This window comes from Pithys albifrons, chromosome 14 (genome assembly GCF_047495875.1).
Source record: "Pithys albifrons albifrons isolate INPA30051 chromosome 14, PitAlb_v1, whole genome shotgun sequence".
Classification (NCBI taxonomy): domain Eukaryota; kingdom Metazoa; phylum Chordata; class Aves; order Passeriformes; family Thamnophilidae; genus Pithys; species Pithys albifrons.
In genome coordinates, this window is record NC_092471.1 from 223,573 (window position 1) to 244,949 (window position 21,377).

At 44.2% G+C, this 21,377-nt stretch overlaps 1 protein-coding gene across 4 annotated transcripts; it reads right to left on the minus strand.

Annotated features, from left to right (window-relative positions):
- Window positions 1-1,410: 1,410 nt before the first annotated feature.
- On the minus strand, window positions 1,411-21,072 carry LAS1L (LAS1 like ribosome biogenesis factor). 4 transcript variants are annotated; one of them, XM_071569740.1, is made up of 13 exons: window positions 20,778-21,060; window positions 20,047-20,172; window positions 19,797-19,866; window positions 16,681-16,762; window positions 15,448-15,645; window positions 13,600-13,646; window positions 10,768-10,877; window positions 8,651-8,736; window positions 7,726-7,941; window positions 6,430-6,565; window positions 5,497-5,879; window positions 3,045-3,186; window positions 1,411-2,210 (listed from the first exon to the last, which is right to left on the minus strand). In XM_071569740.1, exons 1-13 carry the CDS (start codon window positions 20,990-20,992, stop codon window positions 2,120-2,122), a joined length of 1,902 nt encoding a protein of 633 aa, XP_071425841.1. In that variant the 5' UTR covers window positions 20,993-21,060; the 3' UTR covers window positions 1,411-2,119. The 4 variants fall into 4 exon arrangements, 3 of the variants coding, with proteins under 3 accessions (XP_071425841.1, XP_071425842.1, XP_071425843.1); XR_011699075.1 differs by lacking the exon at window positions 1,411-2,210 and adding an exon at window positions 3,909-4,087 and having other exon boundaries at window positions 3,110-3,186; window positions 20,778-21,072; XM_071569741.1 differs by lacking the exons at window positions 19,797-19,866; window positions 20,047-20,172; window positions 20,778-21,060 and adding an exon at window positions 18,755-18,894.
- Between the last annotated feature and the right edge of the window lie 305 nt (window positions 21,073-21,377).

Genomic DNA, 21,377 nt, shown 5'->3' on the forward strand with positions numbered 1-21,377 from the left:
TTTAGACAAGAGCCCCAAAAAGCTGTTTTGTCCAAAACAACTGTTGTAATCTGTCCAAATTATTTCTCGGTATTTTTTAATCTGGTTTACTGAAAAATCCCAGGTTATCCAGGTGGGGTAGTGGCTGACACACACCAAGTAAACCTCCACCAAAGGGGAAAAAAGCTACATATGGTACAGTATGTGCCAGCACCACACATTCCTTTTTGTTTGCAATACAAAATATAATAATTTGTATGTCATACTCTTTAAAATGCAGTAATGAAAGAACAAATCTGCTGGCTAAAAGGAGAAAAGGGAGAGGCTTACATGAAAAATCCCTCATAATAGAAAAAGAAGTTTGTTTCCTTTTGCATTGGCACTGCTTGGTTTTAGAGACGGAAATGTTACATGTATCTTCCATTTAAATAACTTTTGGGTGTCTGGTGACAAGCAACTAAGGTAGAACAGGGTAACAAGAATTAAGAGAAGAATAAAATAATACTTCATGGACATCCAGCTAAGCCTTTACTGGAGAACAGCACAAGCATCCATGTATTTGCTATTTGCTGTCCTAAACACGCATTTCAATTGTATGCAAAGTACTGCCAAAGTTGCGTGTCCCTTTTCTTCTCTCTTTCCACTGACATGTTCCTCTTTCTGATTAGTTTGTAAAACATCAAATTATTTCTCCGACTCAGAGAAAGCCTCTGTATTACCCCCAGCAGATGCACCCTGACAAAGCCTTATTGAGGAGTCCTGCAATAAATACACACTTAAACTCCTGAGTTTTTTGACAGGTAATTGCAGAAGCCTCCAAGTTCTAAGAACCTGAAATAGAGGTAGAGAAAACTAAATTTAGGAAAAACTAGCTGGAAGCCATTTCTCTCAATAACTTTACAACAGGGCATTCATTCAGGTCCATTTCTGCAGTAATCATACCAGCTCTCAGCAAAGACCACAGTATTGGTTATGAACCTCAGCAAAATCGTGAACAAAAATAATACCAAGCAAAAAACTTCATTGAAAGAGAGACAATAACTGGGGAAAAATGGTACACTTGGAAGGTATTTGTGCACCACGGTGCACTCAGCCATGCTATAGCCAGGACCTATCCCTGAAGGTTTGTGTGAAATCCCAGCCAAGTGAAAACTGTAGCACAGTCGTATCTGGAAAAATCACTTCGACAGGACAATAATCAGCTCCATAGTCTGGCTAACAAGGACCAGAGGACACTTTGCAGAATACCTGAGTGAAAATGAAGAAACAGAAACCACGAGGAAGGTTTGTCTTGGAAATCAGTTGTATCTATTAACCATGAAATAATTAAGGAACCTTGAGGGATTCCAAAGTACTCATCTGTATTTGGCAATCATTAGCTAGAGCTAAAGGTTCATGACAGTGGTTAAGCAAGACAATGGTTACTATACATGGAACTTAAAACACACCACCTTTATAAAATACTGATTTTACAAGGTAAAAAAATCAATCACAACAATAACAGGTTATTTCCCCACCACCATTACTAGTTCTGCCATGCCATTTAACTTGTGCAATATTGAAAGTCATGGAGTATGAGGGTTGGTTTCTTGTAGCCTCGTTATGCTGTGTGGCTGAAGGATTCTGCAACGATAGGGAATATCCTCCTGGTCCTGGATTATCAGCCCATTAACCCGGGAGAAGTGTGTGCTCTCTGCTCACCCCGACCATGTGGCCTCTGAGAGCCCCCCAGAAAGGACACGCAGGGACCACCGGCGAAGGCAGGAACACAGAGGAAGTTTAACCAGGGGTACAGGTTCATATGGACTTTGGAGGGACACAAACTCACCGATAAGGGACAAGGGGGGGAGTCTGGATTTGTGCCAGTCGGAGTAAGGGGATTTACATTCAATGGGAGAGGGTTTCAGGTAACATGAGGTCACTGCCCTCCCAGCCTCCTGGCCTGGCAGGGGGTTATGGGAAGAAGAAGCAATGACTATGCAGTTTTTACATTCAGTACACTCAAACCACATTAAAAACATCAGTTGTTAAAGCATTCTCAGTGGCTGGTGGATTTTCTTCACCAGCCCATTTCTGACATGACATTCTCCAAGCCATGTATTGAGAATGCATTGCTACAATAGAACACTCTGATGCTATCTCAGAAAAGTTGAAGACCACTTTTTATTTTATGGAAGTCATTCTGGGTCCATAACAATCCTCCTGTCCCAAGAATATTCAATTCTGCAGAGCTGTGAGGAAGAGAAATAAAGCACATAAGCACTGAGCTGGTTTAGAAGCTTACATCACCGAAGTCATTTTGGTAACACATTATTTCCAAAACATAATGTTTCTTTCTTAGCTCTGAATGTTTAGCTGCTAGAATGTCCTTAGTTTTTAATCAGTCTGTTCAAGAGAGGCAACAGTCCTGAAACACCAAAGGTAGCAAGGCACAAACCAGAAGTGAGGTTACCAGTTCTGAGGGACACATGACTACAGAAATAACCAGAGAACAATGTTCATCTGAACCTTCATCTCTCATTTGCAGCTCATGAGGTGAAATGCTAACACAACAAGCAATTAAGATAAGAACAGCATCACAAGTGATAAATGTTACAGTGCCTATCCTGCACACCACTACCCATTCCTATGGCTTTAGAAAGCAGTTGTGGGAACCACAACGTTTACAGAGACTTTCAAGGATGCCCAAAGCAAGAGTATGTCAGCAACTCCACCCTCAGAAAGCTCTCCAAGGGGGCATCATTTGCCAGATTTGCTCCTACCATCAGGTGAAAACACTGGGAGCTAACAAAAAGCACATATGCTTATCACAAAATGAAAATATCTGCCTGAGGATGACAGCAGCTATTCAAAGCTTCAGAGGCAGCCTCAGCAACACTTACACACATTACTTGAAAGAGAGAAGTGCAGTTTGTGGGTATTAGAGACAGTCAAAGATATTAGACAAGTCAAACTATTTAGTTAAACAGAAGTAAAAAGGAAATATCAGCCTTAATTTTTCACATCATATAGTACAAGGCACAGAGAGAAAAATGCATTTCGTGGTTCAGGACACCATTACTCACTTTGTATTGAGAGACTTCCACCCATCTTTCACTGGCTGATCAAGCAGGGACATCATAGAATAATTATCCAACATGAGACCATCAGGGTCATCTGTCTGACCCGGGAGTTTCCCAAGAGGAAAGTCTTTCCATCGTACTTCATCTAGGTAAAAACAGTACAAAACAAGGAGTCTGACCTTCCAGAAAGATTTTCAAATATAAGATCCCCCCAACTCCCCAAATACTGCCCCAAGTAACTCAGGCATCCAGCACAAATGAACAATCTCAGGGATGCAGCAAAAATAAGTTTGAACTACAGTTGTAAGTGATTTTATTTCTAACTCTACATCTCTTCCAAAGAAAGACACTGTAGTGTTTAACAGCAGGGACATAGCTGGAATCATGTAACACCATCATGCAATCTACACGGGGCACCTCTTCCAAGCCACTGGGAAACAATGTCCATTAAAAGAAACCCTGCAGCATATTCTGGAGCAACCCTCCATATTACCTTCCTCTTTTAAGAATGCTTGTGCTTGAAACATACACATTGACTTGCATATAAGTTAAAGAAATTACTCTGCATAATTCTGTACATGGACAAAGCTATTTGTACACATATGAAGAGGCACAGCAGTATCCTTGCACTCAGTGAGCTCACTTCTCCAGTCAGACCAAGCATCATTAACTCCCCGAGGGGAAGAGCAGCACAGCCACAGTGCCAACAGCGACTGACGGGGAACTGAAGCCAGAACTGCAGCACAGGATAAGGCACCATCAGGCTGGGGAAGCCCAGATAACCACCTAAGCAATTCTGGACAAACAGGTGGGCTGGGATGAGATGGCAAAGAAAACGAGTATGACAGAGTCTTGAAAATACAGCACCTATGGCTGTTTCTTCTCCATGACTTCACATCTGTTAGACTTTACTTCCAGTGGGGCCTGGAAACTGCACAATGGAAAACCACTGATCACAACAGATAACATCAGTGAGTCTGTTCCTTTATATTGTGAGGCCAAAAGTTCCTAGAAATCCCTCTTCATATTTCATTCTTAGTTCACATCTAAAAAATTAAAGATATAAATTACTGTGTGTCATTGTTTTGAAAATAAGATTTTTAAGCCTATGTGGTTTCTTGAAACCAGAACACCTATTTTTGGAACATCTACCAGTAGCTCAGCAAAGACCAGCAGACAAGGTTTGAGAAGGGCCTCCACTCCAAAAAGCCAGGTATAATTTCACAGACTGTTTGAGACACCTGCTAACCATGTACAGCTTGATCATTTGCTTCTCTTTGTCTGAAATTGGTTAGTTTTGTGTACCTGGTATTTGCTAAAATCCCAAGCACTGCCCTAGAAGAACCAGCACATTTATTTGGTTTTCATTTTATACCATTCTTAGGCATTTAATAGAACAAAAGAATCTTGATGTAGGATAGTGCTTTCTAAGTGTTGTAATTTTACAATTTAAAGGGGGGCAGAAACAGCATGTGGTAACATCCAAGGCAGCTATAAGGCAAACAACCTTATATTAATATTAAATATATTAAACAGGCTAAACCCTTTTCTTGGGCAACAACCCCGCAAATAGCTGATATGCCACATGTTGTCACGGGTTGATACACACCTATTGGCTGCAGTTTCAAACTGTTTAAGGATAGTAACTACACAGATGTTATTTGAGCAGAAATAAAGTTTATATAAAACCAAATTCACAAGTAGAATCTTCACCAAAGTCAGGTGTTTCAGGACACAATGTCTGCTCCTTCAGTGAAAGCTGTGCTTGATCTGAACCAAAGTAGGCACAGAAGCAGAGCACCATTTTACTTTTGTTGTCAAAACATCCAGCTCTAACAAGCTGTTCACATCAGCATAACTGTCTCTATGTTTTTTTGACTTGGAAAAATTTAATGGGGTATGAGAGTTCATTATCTTCTAATGGCTGCTTTTCTTCCTTTAAGTATCATTTTGACTCATTTGGATATACTGTTTATTCCTTCTACAAACTTGCCTTGCTCCTTTCTTTTGTTTGCCACCATGTCACAACAGCCATTTTCCTGGAGCATGGAACTTCACAGCCGAACTGTACTTTCAAATGCCCACAAGTCTGACAAACACAAGTCCAAGAAACATCCCTACTTTCTTTGCCGTTCACAGCTGACACATATTCTGCCCCATCCCTTGGATACATTGAAATTTGTAACAGTTTGGAAAAGCCTAATAAACAAATAATTGACACAGTAATAACATGCTCCTGGAAAATGCACTCACAGTGGTTCAAGAGGTTAAGAGAAATGACTCCTGCACATAAGTGAAAGACTCAAAAACCCCCACTTTTTCCAGTAATTTGGTATTTAGACGATTTTGAAGCACACTTCAATTATGGCCAGGCCCCAAAGGCTGAGATGTCTTAGCACTGCAATGATTATTTGTCAGTGATGAAGACTGTGCAAGTGTCAGAGTCCCTGTTTACCTGCAGTGACCTGCCAGGCCGACCCTCGCAGTGCTGCCCTTCTCTCAGCCACAGCTGCCACGTGACCCCCGGGAGCAAGTCCTTCCCAAGGATTGCTTTCAGTTGCCATCTCTTCTTCCTCCTCCTCCTCCTCTTCCTCTACACCATCATCTCTCTCCAGCACATTATCTTCTTTCTCTACAGTCTGCCCTTGATTTTTAACCTGATTTTCGTGCCTGACTCTCCACTGTAGGCTCTCTATAGTGTAGATTGGATGTTCACTGCTATCTGAAGAGAGGCCTGGACTGGACAGAGGGGCACCACCTTCTGTGTAAACGGTGGAAAGATAGAGAAGGTTCTTCCGAGAAGAACGTGGCAAGCGAGGTCTCATGATTGTGAGGATCCTAGAAAGCAAAAAGGGCAATGGAAACGTCTTACAAGGCTTGATAAACCTTCATCTGGAGTCTTTTTTGCTTTTAAGTGTTTGTTTTCTCCAGGACAGCTGGCTCATACAGCTCCTCTAACAGGCAAAATCTCTGGTCGGTGAATGCTGTAATACTCCCTCTTTGTGATTAAAATTAAGGACTTGAGATACTTATAACTGCTTTGCTGTTTACAGGTATAAAAGTTATAAATTTACCACCTCCACAGGCAGTAACACCTCCACTAAGTCACTTTTCTTCTGACCAGCTTGCTTCTTCAGTACCTCCCCAGATAACTTGAAGGTGCAATCCTTTTAATTTAAGTCCTTGAAATTCTCTTCCTTCTTCTCTTTGGGGAATCAGTGGGGAGACAAGTAGCAACAAGCACAGCTTTCTATTCACTTGTCACAATTCCTACTAGAGGCAAAGCAAGGCAAGGGAACACAGCTATAACTCAGTTCATCACTAGGGAACCAAAGGTGTTACAGAGCACTGTTTGCTGTACTTTTCTAGGGCACAGGATTGAACTTACAGCTGAAGAAGATGTGGGGTTGCCCAGCAGGGAGCTTCCAAGCAACTGTCAGTTAGTCTTACCCACTGCAAAGGAACTTTATGGAGGAACAGCTCCTTCGGCGACACCTGTTTGTTACAGTGCTGTCTTTTCTTCCCTTCAAAGAAGATAAAGAAAACAACCAGGTGCTCAAAACTCAAAAATATGCCGTTCATCCCTCTGCATTTTTACTGGAACGCATCCTCAAATCAGCTGGCATTTCAATCCACGTCCATGACCCGATGTACTGACCAAACACATAAGGGACATGACAATGCAAGGACAAGCAGGTTGGCTCCACAAGACTTGACCACAACCAAGGGCAGACCTTCCCAAGCTGGTCCTGTGCCCGTCATTCCAGAGAGAAAAGCCACCAGATGTGTTTGAACAGTACTGCCCCAATGAAATGCAGCATACTGTATCTGGGACCCAGCATCATTCCAGGCAGCTCTGCAGCGAGTAGATTTAACAGCTGGGAATGAGCACAGTTCAGGGGTCCGAGTACATAACAGATACATCCTCAGAGCTGCCTCAAAGCATGAAATGCTAACCCATGAGATACTGGTAAAATCTTTGTGCAGTCTGAGCCTGGCCAGGAGAGGACAGAAGAGGCAGTAAAATTAACCAGCTGGAAACCTCTTCAAGGACATACTGTGCTACAGTATAAAAGTCCTGTTAACAGAATACTGTGACACTGAATAATTAAAGCACCTCAGTGCCCCTCTCTGGAATGAAACATGAAATTTGCAAATTTTAACAGTTCTATGGAGTCAGGAACTGAAAACAAAGTATTTTAGTACTTTTGTGTAAGTTTAGAAGGCGTAAAAATCTTGTGACAGGATCAATAAAGGACAGGAACACTATTTACTATCTTGCAAAGGCAGGCTTCTATTAAGAGAGGAAAGAACGGGGAACAGATTGCATGCAATGTCTTTATTATCTACTATTGTTATTTCATACAAGTACTGATATCTGGAAAAAGTAGCACTTAAGAGCCTGATCTTTCATGTGAAAGACTGGTTTTTCCTATCTTGAGGAGGCTGCAGCAAAGTTATCAATAACAATTTTAATTTTTTGCTAAGAAATACATGGCATGAAGAAGCTGCAAGTTGAAGAGTCAAAGAAATGCAACAATAAAAGCTGTACATTCACATGACAGTATGTACTATTTAGGTTACTGCACATTCTGTATGAAAGGTCCCACCACTCCTTGTTTTCACACTAGTACCGAGGAGACTCTTAGATTTCGTTGAACACAGAAAGTCCAGACACACTCACCAGCGTTTACTTTGGCAATGCCAGTCAGCAGCTCAGAAATCCAGTTAATCAGGAACTGAGGCCTGAGTTCTGAAGAGTCAGAACATTCCTTCAACTCCATAAACATTTTCTCTATTAGGATCTGTGTAAAACTTCGTGACAGGAGTCCTGTCAGCAAAGGTTGCCAAAAGCAGTAAAAGGTCTGAGGAACTCTGAACTGCCACACTTCTTTATTTGCTGCGATAAGAAGAAAGAAAACCCCAGAGAAGCCAAAAATTAGTGTTTTGTAATTTTCTGTGAAACACAGGTGTGACACTTGCACTAAACTGAAGTGGCTTGTTCTAAGATCACTGGTTCCAGTGTACTTCTTGTGATCCTCCCTGAACCTGAAAATATTACTGTTCTTATGTTAGGGAAGAAAAATAAGCAGCAAATTGATAACTGGCACAAGGAAATTAGTAGCACAGGAAAATCTACCTGTTTTGCTAACCCTTTTCAGTTTCAGCTTATTTCACACAGAGCTATTCTGTCCAAAAATATACTGCAAAGAGAAGATACACTGAGCAAAGCAATACAGAATAAAAAAGCTCCTAAATTTTTACTATTGTAATACAGTGACCAAAATTTAAGATTTTTCTTGGAAAGTTCTTTGGCTGTGAAATCAACAACTATTGCAGAAAAGGGTAAAGATGCAGGCTTTGAAAGATGTTTTGGCTGTGCATTCAGTGCTAAAGACCTATCCTTCAATACTAAGAGATCTATGCAAAAGCAATAGCTAAGCATGGACATAAAGACGTCTGGGAACAGGGCAGAAGATGTTTAAGGACCTAGATTTACCAAAAATATGCAGAGAATTATGGATTTCAATACAATGAGAAAAAAAGAACAGACTTGGTCAGAACACTAACTATGCACATTTTACTTGCACGGTGCCCAAAACACTAACCTTCATGTTTGATATTCAGCATCTTCAGACAATCCATCTTTGGGATGAGAAAGCCATCACTGAGAAGAGCTTCAGCCACTGATTCCCTAGAGCAATCAGAGAGACTTATTAATGCCACTTACTCAAAATACGGCTTGTACCACTTTGGAAACAAGTTTGAGAGCCAAATACCTACAACTATTGGGAGGGAATAGAAAATTTTGCTAGGCACTAAAATCACATACCAGTTTTCGTTTGGATATATCCTACTAGACTTGGAGGGAATGTGCAGTTGTACAAACTGGAACAGAATTGAAGGAAACATTTCTACTCAAGTTACAAGTATCTTGATATTTCAAAAGCACAGGAACATTTATCATAGTGAAACACCTATGGGGTATGATCTAACTCTGCTGCCAGCAGGCCAGCCAAGATCTGAGAACCTCTGACTCACAGAGGGGAGTCAGAGGTTCTCAGGGGGAAAGCCAGGGGGGAAAGCCAACCCTGCTGACTTGCTGGCACAAGTCCCACCTTACAGTGCACACAGCTGTTCAGCAGATAATCTACAGCAGGGTCACAACTGCTCTTCCCTACAGCTCTTTCTTGGATGTCTCCTGCCCTTATAATTATCCTGCAAACTTCAGTTAGTATGACAGCACTGAATGCTCTAGGCTTCAGAATCACTTCATCTCCTATTAGGCTGACAATGAAAATGGAAGACTGAGCCTACCAACACAGGCAGGCTGCACTGAGACTTGAAAATAAGATACAGCAAAATGGAAAGCAGTAAAATCTCCACAACTACCCCAATATCCAGTTGTATGGTTCTCTTGAGTTCTATTCACGCTTCTATCCATGAGCTTCTAGCCCTATGCAAAGATTTGGAATGGTAGCACCCATGTCACACATGGCATATTTTGATACAGAATGGATAAGAAAATTTGTCTTCCCCAACAGGAATGGCTTCCAAATCTAAACATCCAGATGTGACTTAGATCCAATACTGAATTTTTATGAATACAAACAGAAGTTGAAGAGCTCAGAGTATAGAAACAACACACACACACAGAGGCTAGACCACTTTGTCATAAGTAGATGATGTGGTGGGAGATCGTAGGGCAAGTGATACAACGTAATTTGTTTCTAAAAACAAAATCCAGTTTCAATCCTTCTCCTCTCTGGAAAATGTTCCAGCACCGTTACCATTACTCCTACATGCATGACCAATCACCACCAAAGACATTTTGATGTAGATGGCGACTTCAGCAGGGAACCATTTAAGAAATCATCTGGTCCTCTCCAGGTCCACTTGGGCAGTTCTCTGAAGCAGCGTATCCTCTGCAGTTACCTCATTTTCCTTCAGGGCTAAAAGAATCTTCTGCCCTCTGCAGAAGCCAAATTACAGGCTATGTTGATGGGCGAATGAAAGGCTTTACTCAATTACATGGGCATTCTAAATTAAAAAAGCACTTTCATAGGTCACTTGATATCTTAATTTGTAAACTCTGCTACCCCCAAGTTGATTACCTTTGGAAACTTGTGTTATGAAGTCACAACCTGTTAATGCATTCCACACTAGCCTTCCTCCCTCCCTTCCATGTGGTATATTTTCTACGAGTAAACAACCAAAATTTTTCTCTTCAGCGCAAGGCAGAAGCTGAGTCCTTTAACTTAAGCACCTTTTGGCACTTCAGAAACACTCTGAAGACTGCAGGAACAACCCTGTCTTCAGCTCAAAGAAGGAAAGTAACATCAGTCAGTCCTTCAGAAAACTAGATTCTCAGAGAGACCACTGGAGAAGCCTCCATGTGACCGAAGGAATAAACAGTTGCAGCCCTCTGTGCCCACAAAATCCAGAGGAGTACCAAACGAGCTGTCTGCAGCCCGACACACAGTTCCTGGGGTGTTCTGGACATGCCCTGGGGCCAGCACAGCCAAGTCTGGCACAACACCCTGGAGGCCATCTGGCACAGGCAACATTATTCATTAACACAACTCAGTCCTCAAAGATATTGAGGAAATCAACTAATTGCTTTCTCCATTATCAGCTGAACACCACCGTGAAAAGGTGGTGGAACAGGGCTACAGGTCCAGTTCTACACTCTACCTTTCACCTCAGTTCCTTATTAGAGATGTACCTGTTTTCCTGCATCAGGTCTTTGATCTGAGCCAAGATCCAATCCATTTCTGAAGAGGAATCAGACCACAATTCTCGAGACTTAGAAACAGACTGCATAGTCTGCATAACCTGAGTGAAGGAAAAATTCAAGCATTAACAGAAAATATGCCCCAATGGCAAACATAAAGACATTTTTCTGAACAGAAGATGCATATGCCATATGTACTTCCTCAACAACACTTGAAAACATTCACAAAAGTTACAGTAAAAATTAATATAAGCCATGTCATATTCAGAAAAGGCCTGAATTAAAAAGGAAGGAGTACCAAGGAGTCACAGTCCCAGCACCCTCATTCTCGTTCTAAACCTTGCTCTCCCTGACTTCAGCACAAACCAGGACAGGCCCATTTTGGATCATTAACTCAGCATGTGACATGGTGATTAGGTTGATCACTCTGGACAAGTCTTTGTCAGTCACATTATGCATACAGCAGATGAAAATAAAAACCAGATTGTATCAAGAATGAAAGAGGGAATATTTAAGGTCAGTACTCCTCTGAAAAGTAGTGTTTTCTTCATTTGATATACACCTTACCTGAGTCTGCTCAGCAAGGTAAGACATGCCTTCTGCTTAGGCTCACAGCTTACCCAAGGGGCAGTTCTACCATCAAGACCTTCTACAAAATATTGGTGTAAACCACAATACACCACCAATAAGTATCTAGCTGATTCTTTTCTGGAAGGCAGTAACTACTGAGAGAAAAAGAAGAAATTCTTTTTCCTGCCAAACAGGAATGCAATGTAAAATGAGACTAAAAAACCAAGGTGTCATTTTCAGGACTGTGATCAGCTTTTCTATATATGCAAAGCTACCACTAAATGCAGAAGATACTTTAGATGATAAATCAAGTATAAAGACATGACCAAAAGTGACTGAAGAACCTCCAGGCCACTCATATCTACAGACAATAAAGTACACAGTCCCCGTGACAGAACTAGATTGTACCCTAGTTTACATTCTACAGATTTCTACAAGCTTTTAAGCATAATAAAGAGCTAATAAAGTAGCGAGACAAGTATCTGGATCAGAGACTCTATGGTTACACTGCTATAAAGATTATTAGGCATAAGTGATTCTTCTTCTTACATGACAAAGGTCAGAGACACACTATATATTTACGCAGGGAAACCAGAAAAGATACTGTACCACTCTTTCCATGCAAACACAAGGTGATTTTTAAATATTGCCCTAAAAAAGCTTTAAGTAGCATTTATTCAACATTTGGAACACCCAGTTGCTGTCATGATTAAGAAATTATTTGGATGCAGCAAATGATCTGCCTTTAAAGGGCAAAAGAAAAAGGCCATGTAATTTTTTTCAATCCATTTCTAATGTTTAAGATTTTATCAGCTATAATCAGTTTTAAACAAGGGGTCTATTGTTGCACAAAACAGAGTTCCAGAGGCCAACAAAGGACCAAGTTACATCTCTTAAAATTACTGGCAACAGTTATTAACACATAAAAGTAGTATTATTTTTTTATTAAAGGCAAACTTCAGTTAAGCAGTTGCAGGTATCAGCCACAAGGGCTTCAAACTCCATGAAGCAAACAGGTATTGGCAAACCCTTTGCCCATCCTTACTCAGTGAACCTCAGAGTGGCAAAAAGTAGATATTAAAAGAAGCTATACTGACAACACGTGTATCTACAGAGCATTTGTTTTTCACAGTTCCACTGTGTTGTGTTACAGCTGACAGACTTAGAAGTGCACCACTTGCAATCACTCAACCAGAAAGGCAGCCTGACAGGGTGAACAGAGAGGTTTCAAAAGCACTCTATGCAGCATTCAGTTAAATTGAGGCATTTAACAGTTTACTTGTCAGCATTTCAATGGGATAAGGAATTCACATGAACTTTGAAACACAGGTTTGCAATAACTCTTTAGCAACTGATTGACTTCTCCTTTCCCCCATTCAGCTATGACCAGTTTAAATTTTGAAGTTGCATTTTCCTATTCAATTTGAAGTACTTCCCTCTGCTCTGTTAGTAGGTTAAGAAGTCACTCACCACACATTATCAGTTTGTCTCATTACCATGCAATGCAAAACATACAAAATAAGCCAGTAACAAATACAGAAAGGGAAAGATGAACAAAGGAAAATCATGGTTTATAGTCCAAAACCAAGATAATGAAGGAAACTGGATGTTCATTTTCAATAAAATTCCTGATGCTACCTGTCATTGCTAATTTAAGTCTACACTTCACTAGAATGTTAGCACACTTTCTCCTTAAGCCCCTAATGATATTAATCAAAATAAAACTGAGAACATCTCCCCAGTGAGAACAGGTCATACCCAAAGACTGCTGAGAGGGTCTGTAACCCAGCCCTCACCACATCTCGAGAACTAACCTATTATTACAAAGTAGAAGCTAAGGAAAGTAAGATTTTGGGGCAAATTATTCACAAATACAAATTGCATCACTTCAGCCACCAGGTCACTGCAAATATATACTATGGATGATAGAAAACACAGACTTCTGAATGACATCCAGAGATGCTGGGATGAATGAAAACAAATTGAGCACTACCACTTGGACATGGAAGACTTGGGATCTCCAGTAAGTACATATCTCCTTTATAAACCTGAACAAAGTGTTCCCATTAGAAACCACCACAGCTCAAATTCCTTGTTCTCTGTAAAGAAGCTTTCCTTTGGCAAGCCATATATGACAACACTAGCAGAGATATGTAAACAAGAAATTAACCAATGCAACAAGAAAGAGAAGATGTATTGCTCCAAGCAGGATATGAGAAGTAACAAAAGTGCTGATAATCAGTGTGCACTTACCCGAAACTGCTCATTCTTGTAAGATATCAGAACATCTCTCACTTTTTCTAGAAATAAGCATAAATCTGTAGTTTAAACAGGACATCAACTATGGAAGAGAATTTTGTACTAAGCAAGTTGCTTAGTTTTGCTGAATACATGTACACTCAAGGAAGGCATCAGTCAAATGAAGTCACAAACTCTGATTCAGACAAAACACTGAAGCCTTGCAAAACTCCCACACTTTTCTAGCAACATAAATGTTCTCCAGTGGGGTTGAACCACGAATTCCATATTTTATCACTAACAGTGGTCAAAGACAGGCAAGTTGGATAAACGGACAGCTCAAAAAAAATCCCTCAATAGATCAGTTTAGGAAGAAATTGTTCCTATATACAGTTAATGTTCTGATGCATATTTGTATTCCTTACACTTGCATTTTGCAGCTGTTGAAACAGCACTGTGGCTATTTACAAACCAGCCACATTCTTACTGGACTTTACTGAACTTTAATTTACCACCTGCATGAAATGTCTTTTATCTGTGGAGCACTTTTACTGTACTTGAAATAGCGACATCTCCAAAATACTTCACCACTCAGCTGTCATTGTACCCTGCTATGATACCACCCAGTATCAGACAAAACTTCAAATGCATTTGAACTGCAGGACTGATATGCCATTCCCATTCCATTACTCTGGACATACAAATAACAGAATCTACTACATTGTTCTGTGATTCTCTCTTTTGTCAGCTGGGGGTGGGGTGTTCTTGTTTTTAGGGCAGACAGGGAGAGGAAGGAATAGCACATGCCCGGATCTCATTTAACATGAAGCCAGAAGAGAAGATATACACTTTGGTAAGAAAAGCATTAAGAGTTGCTCTGTTCCCAAGTTTAGTCCTGCCTCTAGGTTTGGATTATCTAATAAACGCTGTATTAAACAAAAAAATTAGCTAAAATTTTCTGGATCACAGCCACTTTATGTATATAGACCCTGTAACAGAGGAATCTAGAAAAGACTGGATCCTAAAGCCTGAAAAATCATTAGTCACCTAGTGTGACCTTCGAGGGAGCGAAAAGCATCACTTCAGCATTTTTGCACACTCTCTGGGCCTTTGATTGGGGTGCTGTAATCAACTGGGCAAGTTACTCCCCATAAGCCTGCCATGCTTTGTCGGAAAAAGAAAATTATGACTAATTTGTTTTACTGTTTGAGGTACTGTTTGATACTTCACATGCCTAAAACTTGCAGACCAGATATCTAATCTGAACTCCCATTTCCTCCACTTAGTCATTCAAACTAGAAATCTACTTTGAGAAAAAAGTCTTTTGTGTTCAAAGACTTCTGGTGATGAAAAAGCAACCACTGGAATAGTTTACCAAAGATTTCCCATTGTTCTGCACTTAGTATCTCGAATTATGTCCAGGTTGAGTTACCTGTGATGTTTTTTTAAATACTATCAGCAGCTAAATGATTTTTCTGTCCACATGCAAAGTATTTCAAAACTGGATGAATTGCTTTTATCTTGCTCTTTCTCAAGTTAGAATCTACAAAGTTTTGAGAGCTATAAAAAGACCATTGCCTTATGTCAGTAGTGGTCTCAAGACCAAAACTGTGCTTGTCAAGACACTACAATTAATTTTTGCAATGCTTACATCCCAGTACAGCAGCTGCTACTCAACAGAAGTAAAGGATTAGATGCTACAAACTTGGTGAACTAACACCAAACCAGCCAGTCCACGCCAAGAATCCACCAAGGCCCAAAGAGGAATCCGAAAACCTGAGCTGAAGTTGTAACTTTATGATAGAAGATGACATTTAAACCAGCATATCTAATCTTATCTGCCATCATTCTAGGGACACCTACCATGGAATTCCTTGTGTTTCTGACAAGCCTCATGCTGCGGGGTTTGAATCTCCCATGCATCATTGCCCAACTCTGCATTTGGTTCCACCTCTTCCTGCTCCTCTTCCTCATCCTCATCCTCACTTTCTTCACACAAGTTACTGCCCAGCTGACGGCTCCAATAAGTCTTTCGTAGCCAGTCCAGCACAACATCGCAACCTAATGGAGAACAGAAAACATTATCTTTTCACTGAGGATTTGTTACTGAAAAGAAATAATACAGCTGCTAATTTGTATTATGAAAAGAAATGCTATTAAGTAGTTATGAACCCAGAAAACACACAAAACTCCATTAATGAAAACATGAACAAATAAAAAAATCCCAAAAAACAAAACAGCCCCTCCCAAACAAAAACAAACCACAAAAAACCCTCCCCAAAAACCCCCAAACCAACCCAAAACCAACCTCCCTCCCCTTAAAAGGAAACCACGAAAACCCTCTGCAATTGGCTATCACAGGCCTGGTAACACCACTGTCTTTTTGGCAACAGAAAAGACTGGACGCTACCATACTGCTGCCACTAGCTCAAGCTAGGTCTAAGTGAAGCAGAAACCAAGCCCCAGCAGTGGCATTCCAATGGGAAAATGAGTCAATACTTTAGTATTACCATGGTAACATAGCATCTACAAATAACGTAATTTTTTTTTGTGCAGAGTACATTAGGCATACATTAGGTAGGATGGAAAGAAAATGCCTTTGCTTCCATCACTTATTTCTGTACCTAACTCAATCTAAGGACCCTGCTGAAGGTTATTTAACCAGCTCATCAATGCTTAATCCAAAATTCCCAAGAATGCCTTCAAATGCCATGAGCTGATCATTAATTTGGCCTTGCAGTACATCCTGCTTTTCTCACTAAACGGGATTTTAGGAGTCTTGCGTTACCTCTAAACCATCAGGAAATGTTTTTACCTACTTCCCCAAGATGAACTTCCTGTGCTGTAAAGGAGCCAGCGTACCAAACAGTTTTTCCATTATTTTTTCAGGGGTAGAGGGAAGCCTCTGCACATGTGCCCTGTAAGGCACCATAGCCTGGAGCCACCAGACGCAGCTCAGCTACCCCCATAAGGCAGTGGCAAACTTTCCCTGTGTCTGATGAGCCCACTGCATGTCCTGCAGCCCCCCACGCTGGAGGGAACCCGTGGCACTGTTGTGGCCACCCCTGCCAGCGCCAACCCCTCAGCAGCACTCACCCTTGCGGCACAGGGCCAGCCGTGGCAGCTTCCCATGGGTCAGCTCATGGCGCAGGTCCACAACCCAGATGGGGATATCCACCTGGAGGAAGAGCCAGCAGATGTCACCCCACCACTCTCACTGCACCCTGTCACAGCTGTCACCCCACCACTCATTGCACCCTGTCACAGCTGTCACCCCACCACTCATTGCACCCTGTCACCCCGCCATTCTCACTGCACCCTGTCACAGCTGTCACCCCGCCATTCTCACTGCACCCTGTCACAGCTGTCACCCCACCACTCATTGCACCCTGTCACCCCGCCATTCTCACTGCACCCTGTCACAGCTGTCACCCCGCCATTCTCACTGCACCCTGTCACAGCTGTCACCCCACCACTCATTGCACCCTGTCACCCCGCCATTCTCACTGCACCCTGTCACAGCTGTCACCCCGCCATTCTCACTGTACCCTGTCACAGCTGTCACCCCGCCATTCTCACTGCACCCCGTCACAGCTGTCACCCCACCACTCATTGCACCCTGTCACCCCACCATTCTCACTGCACCCCGTCACAGCTGTCACCCCACCACTCATTGCACCGTCACCCCACCATTCTCACTGCACCCCGTCACAGCTGTCACCCCGCCATTCTCACTGCACCCCGTCACAGCTGTCACCCCACCACTCACTGCACCCCGTCACAGTTGTCACCCCACCACTCACTGCACCCCGTCACAGCTGTCACCCCACCACTCTCACTGCACCCTGTCACAGCTGTCACCCCACCACTCTCACTGCACCCTGTCACAGCTGTCACCCCGCCACTCTCACTGCACCCTGTCACAGCTGTCACCCCGCCACTCTCACTGCACCCTGTCATAGCTGTCACCCCACCACTCTCACTGCACCCTGTCACAGCTGTCACCCCACCACTCTCACTGCACCCTGTCACCCTGCCACTCTCACTGCACCCTGTCACCCTGCCATTCTCACTGCACCCTGTCACAGCTGTCACCCTGCCATTCTCACTGCACCCTGTCACCCTGCCACTCTCACTGCACCCCGTCACAGCTGTCACCCCGCCACTCTCACTGTACCCTGTCACCCTGCCACTCTCACTGTACCCTGCCATAGCTGTCACCCCACCACTCTCACTGCACCCTGTCACAGCTGTCACCCCGCCACTCTCACTGCACCCTGTCACAGCTGTCACCCCACCACTCTCACTGCACCCTGTCACAGCTGTCACCCCGCCACTCTCACTGCACCCTGTCACAGCTGTCACCCCACCACTCTCACTGCACCCTGTCACAGCTGTCACCCCACCACTCTCACTGCACCCTGTCACAGCTGTCACCCCACCACTCACTGCACCCTGTCACAGCTGTCACCCCGCCACTCTCACTGCACCCTGTCACAGCTGTCACCCCACCACTCTCACTGCACCCTGTCACCCTGCCATTCTCACTGCACCCTGTCACCCTGCCACTCTCACTGCACCCTGTCACAGCTGTCACCCTGCCATTCTCACTGTACCCTGCCATAGCTGTCACCCTGCCATTCTCACTGTACCCTGTCACAGCTGTCACCCTGCCATTCTCACTGCACCCTGTCACCCTGCCATTCTCACTGTACCCTGTCACAGCTGTCACCCTGCCATTCTCACTGCACCCTGTCACAGCTGTCACCCTGCCATTCTCACTGTACCCTGCCATAGCTGTCACCCTGCCATTCTCACTGCACCCTCTCACCCTGCCATTCTCACTGCACCCTGTCACAGCTGTCACCCTGCCATTCTCACTGTACCCTGCCATAGCTGTCACCCTGCCATTCTCACTGCACCCTGTCACAGCTGTCACCCTGCCATTCTCACTGTACCCTGTCACCCTGCCATTCTCACTGTACCCTGCCATAGCTGTCACCCTGCCACTCTCACTGTACCCTGCCACAGCTGTCACCCTGCCATTCTCACTGCACCCTGTCACAGCTGTCACCCTGCCATTCTCACTGTACCCTGTCACCCTGCCATTCTCACTGCACCCTGCCACAGCTGCCTGCCCCCTGCAAAGATGCAGACAGCCTACACCTACGTCATTCCTGCACTGTAGTTTCTCAGCTTCCCACTTCAAGGGTGGGCCAAGATCCTCCAGCTCCCTCATCCCACTTCTCCTGTGGCCTTGGGATTTTAAGGTCTCTGGTGTTACTTGCAAAAATAGATTTCTTTTTAGATGTAGAGGTGCTATTTGTAGTTTAATGAGATATTGAGAAGCAGTTAAATTATATTTAAATGGATAAGACATTCTGCATAGCTGTCTATCAAAGAAACAAATCATATCATAAATAATAATCAAATCTACACACAAAGTTTCACACAATTTCTTGCAACTGTCCTAGACAACCACCTTTAACTATGTAAGACTTCTGTTTTTAAGCTTGCTCAGTTTTAAAAGATGAGAAGCAGAGCCTTTCTTAAAAACCTGGGAAAATAAATAAAAATCAATTCATCATTCTCACCCGGGGGACCAGACAATGCTGCATATATAGAAGAGTCTCAAATACTGTCTGTGCTCCACTATCAAAATTTGTTCAGCCCCAGATATGATGTTCAGTGCAGCTGGCAATAAAGGACTCAAATTGGTCATGCTACTACAATTGCAGCTTGAACCTTCCTTCCTCCACATAAAAGTGGACAAGCTCACCTGAAGCAAGAGACACAAGATGAAAATGCTGGTAAATGTGATTAAGTGCTTTTGCCTGTCAAGGGCTAGAATTTATAAACCACAAATTCAGCTCTTTTCCTGTATCTCAGTAGCAAAGAAAGAAAAATATGGGACAGTATGTCAAGTGAAACTATGCACATGTAAATCAAGGTTGTGATCATACATGATTCAGAAAGTTTTCATGATCATCAGCTTTTGTTACTCTTAATCTGACTGTAAAGAACAAAAATTTAGATACAGTTGCACTAAGCCTCTTTAAAACTTTGTAGCTGGAAAGAACTGGCATCTATATCAATTATTGTGGTTACAAAAGAATGACCCACCCGCAATTCCCTCTACCCAGTGTTAACAGACAATGCATATGCTTTCTGTATAGACATAAATTATCAAGCAACTGTTACTAAATATTTACCTCTCTGGCTAATTGTCTCAGAGGAATGCTGGCCATTTTCTGTTTCCTTTCTGTGATCAAGTTGACAAACCTGCATGCAGGTTACAGGAAAGAAAAAATACTATCAAAAGCTGCAGAGAAACTTGGAACTCCAGAGACAAATTCCACACATGCTGTAAAACCTTGTGGTCCCAGAGATGCGGAGGGAACTTAGACAGCTGAATAAAGACATCTGCCCAGGTCTCAAAGCACAGCCCTTCAGAGCTCTTACCTTACAAGAGCCAATCCATAAGACAGGACAAGCTCCTGTGACTTCAATCTGCCAGATGAATCCAGGACCTTGCAACGAATCAGTTCTGCCGTGCAATCCACTGCAAGAGGCATTTTTTGACCATACCTGGAGATAAAGGAAAATCAAGTGAGCAGTCTCAGCAAATACACTCACCCTGCAAAAAGGGCAGCTTTCTGACTAGTGTTTGTGCTCTGTGATACACAACAGCCTAAGAAACACTGTGCAGAGACAGCATCAAAGACTCTTTCCAGAAGGCTTCTATTTGGAACAGTAATTACATGGCTATTTCTAAGCTCACGTTAAATGAGTACTTACTGATCCGCTACGCACATACACAAGTTGCCTTTTCGAGGCAGGTCTTCTGTATGGATAAATCAGGGGCAACACAGAATAAGGAGATTTGGGGGCGATGAATATGCTCACTGCCTCGAGCAAGCAGCCCGTGGGGCTGCGGGTACGTCGGTACTCTGCCCTCCCTGCTCTCGAGGGGGTCGCTGCTCGTGACGCGGCCGTGCCCGGCGCCTCCCGCAGCGATGACAGCCCGCCCCGCACACACTGTCCCGGCCGCGAAGGTGCCCCCGCAGGCGTCCCACCCGGGCCCCTGGCGTCCTGCGGGGCAGGACCGCGAGCCCCAGGCGCACAGGCCTGAAGGGCCGCCCGGAACCCCGAAAGCCGCACCGCGCTCCCCTCCCGCAGCGCGCAGCCCGTACCGACTCTTCCAGGCCGAGACCCGGTCCAGCGCGTCCTGCTGCAGCCGGCTGTCCCCGCAGTACAGCCCCACCATCACCTGGTCCCACTCCGCCCGGCCCCTCCAGGCCACCACGGTCCGCAGGGGCTTCAGCCGCCTGCGGGCCGAACCCGAACCCGAACCCGAGCCCAGGCCCGGCCGCCCGCGGCGCCAGCGTAGGCCCGCGCGGGCCGCCATGAGGCCCTGCCTGCGGCGCGACTGCGCCTGCGCCGCTCTGCGCCCGCGCTTGCCCTGGCCCTGCCCTCGTCTCTGGCCCTGCCCCTGCCCCTGGCCCTGGCCCTGCCCCTGCCCCTGGCCCTGCCCCTGGCCCTGGCCCTTGCCCTGGCCCTGCCCCTGCCCCTGCCCCTGCCCCTGCCCCTCGCCCTTGCCCTGCCCCTGCCCCTGCCCCTGCCCCTGCCCCTGCCCCTGGTCCTGCCCCTGGCCCTGCCCCTGCCCCTGCCCCTGGTCCTGCCCCTGCCCCTGCCCCTGCCCCTGCCCCTGGCCCTGGCCCTGCCCCTGCCCCTGCCCCTGCCCCTGCCCCTGCCCCTGGTCCTGCCCCTGCCCCTGCCCCTGCCCCTGCCCC